This window comes from Aplysia californica, unplaced genomic scaffold (assembly GCF_000002075.1).
Source record: "Aplysia californica isolate F4 #8 unplaced genomic scaffold, AplCal3.0 scaffold00579, whole genome shotgun sequence".
NCBI classification, from domain to species: domain Eukaryota; kingdom Metazoa; phylum Mollusca; class Gastropoda; order Aplysiida; family Aplysiidae; genus Aplysia; species Aplysia californica.
In genome coordinates, this window is record NW_004797849.1 from 184,460 (window position 1) to 187,855 (window position 3,396).

Genomic DNA, 3,396 nt, shown 5'->3' on the forward strand with positions numbered 1-3,396 from the left:
TCCCTTGTTTCCATTGGTGCATATGTTTGTTATTCTTTCTTTTTTTAAAGATAATATTATGGTCTTAGAAGAACGAATGAATACTATTTCTTTTTAGCAATGCTAAAATAGATCAAGCAAAACAAAACAAGCAACAAAAAAAGAAGTAAACTGATAACTTAGATACAATTTCTCAGGAGCCAACGATGCAAATTCGAACAATATTCCTTTCTTCTTTTTATCGATATAGGTTTATGACTACAATGCTTGCTGTTCCGGTTTCAGAAGTCGGGCCAAATAAGACCGAAGTGGCCATCCGGTTCTCAATGTACTCTTCATGATGATTAATCGGTGCCAAATGGCTTTAGCGACAGCTGCCCTTCTCTTAGCTGTTGTCAGCTTTGATCTCACGAGCTCCCAGGTAATTGAGTGAGTACGATTAATTTATTTGTTTTTGTTGTTTATAGATTGTTCTTCTTTTCACCTCTATCTTTAAAAAAAAAAGACGTTGTTTGAGACATGCATGAATTTGGACTGGAAAACAATATTTTTAGTGTTTTCTTAATTTTTGTCTAGATTTTAGAGTTCTAGTAACCGAAAAAATAGATGTAACGTTACGTTTCACAGTAAATAAAGTTTGTCTTCTTTCTGTATGCCCGCCAGTCTTGCTTTCACCCAGGCACTGAATGTCAGTTGAATCTCAAACTTACACGTACAAAACAATATATTTTGGATACTCTTAGCTTGTGATAAGCAGCGGAAAGTAAATGGTTACTTTAATTGCAATTTTTTTAAAAGAAACACTGGCAGGCCATGTAAAGTTTCGTATTAAGAGATAATTGCCACATAATCCACCATATTGAGTGTGATCTTTGAACTAGTGAGGGCCAGGGGTGTAGGCTAGTGATAGGTTGTTGCTTTTTCTTGTTTACTTTATATTCGTTCAAGTCCATTTTTCCTTTCCTACCTTCCCACAACGACCCAATGCCCATCAGAATCAACAGGACAGACTGTTGTGAGTATTACCCATTTGTGTTTTTCTGTTTTAAAAACGCTCCACTTTTCGAAACAGTAGATTATTAAAGGTATATTAATTGTAGGAACACCCCTGTTTGAGTTATGTTTAAAGTAAGAGAATCTGGAAACATCAGCTTTTTGCAGCACTTTAGTACAGTTTAGAATTTTAAGTAAGAAAGAAAGTTCACTTTCGTTACAGGAATTATTCTTGACAAACGGTTTACTAGGCGTGCATGCTTCTACAATAATCCTACTGTCACCAGCACCAGAAGAGTATACCTGTTGATGATTTAACAATAATTTGTTTGTGGTCATTCAGTGAACGTGACGACACTTCATTAAGAATACCACATTAAAAAGATACAATATAATTAGGAGGAGGGGGAGGAGGGGGTACATTAAGTCTCATTGGACGTCGCAACAATACTATGCTCCGTCTCCTTTCTATAAAAAGAAGTCACATTTTTGGGGTGTGACATCGTATTATCTCTGAATGTTGTGCCAAGAGGGGACTTTCTAATAAAAGCTTGACTATAACATTAATGGTCGTTATCCATTTTGATATCTGGAAGTTCCCGACTCATTTTAATATGGCATTTGGATATAGTCCATTGGGATACCTGGGCATTATCGTACCCATTCAAATAATATGACACATGGATTTTACCCGTTTGTATATCTGGACAATATCTTACCTATTAGAATGATACTTGGATATTATCCCTATGGATGTATGGATATTATCTTATCTTTTCGGATATATGCTTTGTTGTTACCCCTTTGGATATCTGAATATTACCTTACCCATAAGAATAATACTTGGTTATACCCTTTTGGATTTCTGGATACCTTAACCATTAGAATAATACTTTGATAATATACCCTTTGGATGTTTGGATTATTACGTTACCAGTGTGGATATAAACTTGAATATTACCCCGCTTGACATATTACCTCACCCATTAGAGTGTTACTTGGATATTATCCCTTTGGAAATCTGGACATAACCTCATCCGTTTCTCCTTCAGCTCAGTGGGCGTTCTGGGCCTCGTGGTCCCAAGTGAGCCTCTGTACAGTCCCTTGTGGTACGGGCACACAAACCAGACAGAGGCAGAGGGCGTGCCTGGCTCGTGACGTCAGACAGGTGGATAGGCAGACGTTTGAGTGTAACGTCGGCTCAGGTGAACTGATTTTTTAACGATGTGGCGTAGTTGTTTGTTTTTTTCGCCTTTTGAGTTTGCGTAATTTACTCGCGTGTCAACTGCAATCATTTTTTAAATTCTCGGCTTGATGTGTATGTGCCTGTCTGCTTATGTTTACATTTCTGTTCTTCTGCTTTTTCTGTCCTGCAAAAGATAGCACCATATCTTTTCCTTAAGTTTTTGTTCGTTCTTAACTTTACTTAATTAATGTCGTAAAATAGATGTACAGCTAGAGAGAAATGATGATTAATGGCATTCTGATTGATTCAAAGGCTTTTTCATCAATGTATATTTTCCGACAGTCAAGATCTCCGAATAAATACATTGCAATAAATTCAGTGTAAGTGGACACAAACACGTTTATGAAACAAAAAGCAATAGCATCTGCAATAACAACATTTGCAACAACAAATGAATAAAATCGACAACAACAATTTTTCTTTCTGGAATTTCAGTTCATGGAGGATTTGGCCAGTGGGGAAGATGGTCAACACAGACTCGCTGCCCTACTTTTTGTGGGCGTGGTTTGAGGAAGCGAACCCGGAAGCGCAAATGTGCCAACACCACCCCTTCTTGTGGAGGGAGAGAATGTAACGAAGAAGATCTAGTGGAGGAGTCCTTCAGAACCTGCTACAGGTTACCTTGCTTCGGTGAGGGAAACATTTTTTTTTATTTCAGAAAAAGTGTTTTAGCATGTGTGACAGACATTACTTATATTTGAATATATAAAAAAGATGTATTATGATAACATGAATGTGTGAGATTTTAGATAAAAGTCAATGCAAAAGCATATGTAATCTAAAGTTTCCTCGGGAACAGGCCTAAGACTTTTTTCATACTATGTTTTCTTTCGTGAGAGGAAATACACTTGTGAACATAATTAAATGTGTTAAACGTTTCAAAGCGCTTTGATTTCTTCAGTCATTTACGCTTCACTACTTTCTCTAATACAGAAATATGAATATTCTAACAAAGAGGAACAGTAGACTTAAGGAAGTAAAAAAGTCAGAAAAGTTGTTTTTCAAAATTGAAATATTATTATTACACTTAACACATTATTAGTTGTATCTGGAGAATGGTACTACAAAAATTCAAACGACATGGTAGTTTTAAAAGTGTGTTAACTGGCGCATAAAGTATTAATTTGATTTTGATTTAAGATCATGGTTGATTCTTTTACCTGCCCTCCCCCCCCCCC

The 3,396-nt window shown here is 36.4% G+C and overlaps 1 protein-coding gene across 1 annotated transcript in view; it reads left to right on the forward strand.

The window, feature by feature from the left end:
- The first annotated feature begins 247 nt into the window (after positions 1–247).
- The window catches only part of LOC101851071 (thrombospondin-1-like), a 4,176-nt gene continuing 1,027 nt past the window's right edge, over positions 248–3,396 (forward strand). Inside the window, exons 1-4 of the mRNA XM_005107142.3 lie at positions 248–408; positions 975–994; positions 2,025–2,177; positions 2,654–2,848. Of these exons, the coding sequence (XP_005107199.1) occupies positions 317–408; positions 975–994; positions 2,025–2,177; positions 2,654–2,848 (460 nt within the window). The 5' untranslated portion in view covers positions 248–316. The remainder of the gene's footprint in view (positions 409–974; positions 995–2,024; positions 2,178–2,653; positions 2,849–3,396) is intronic.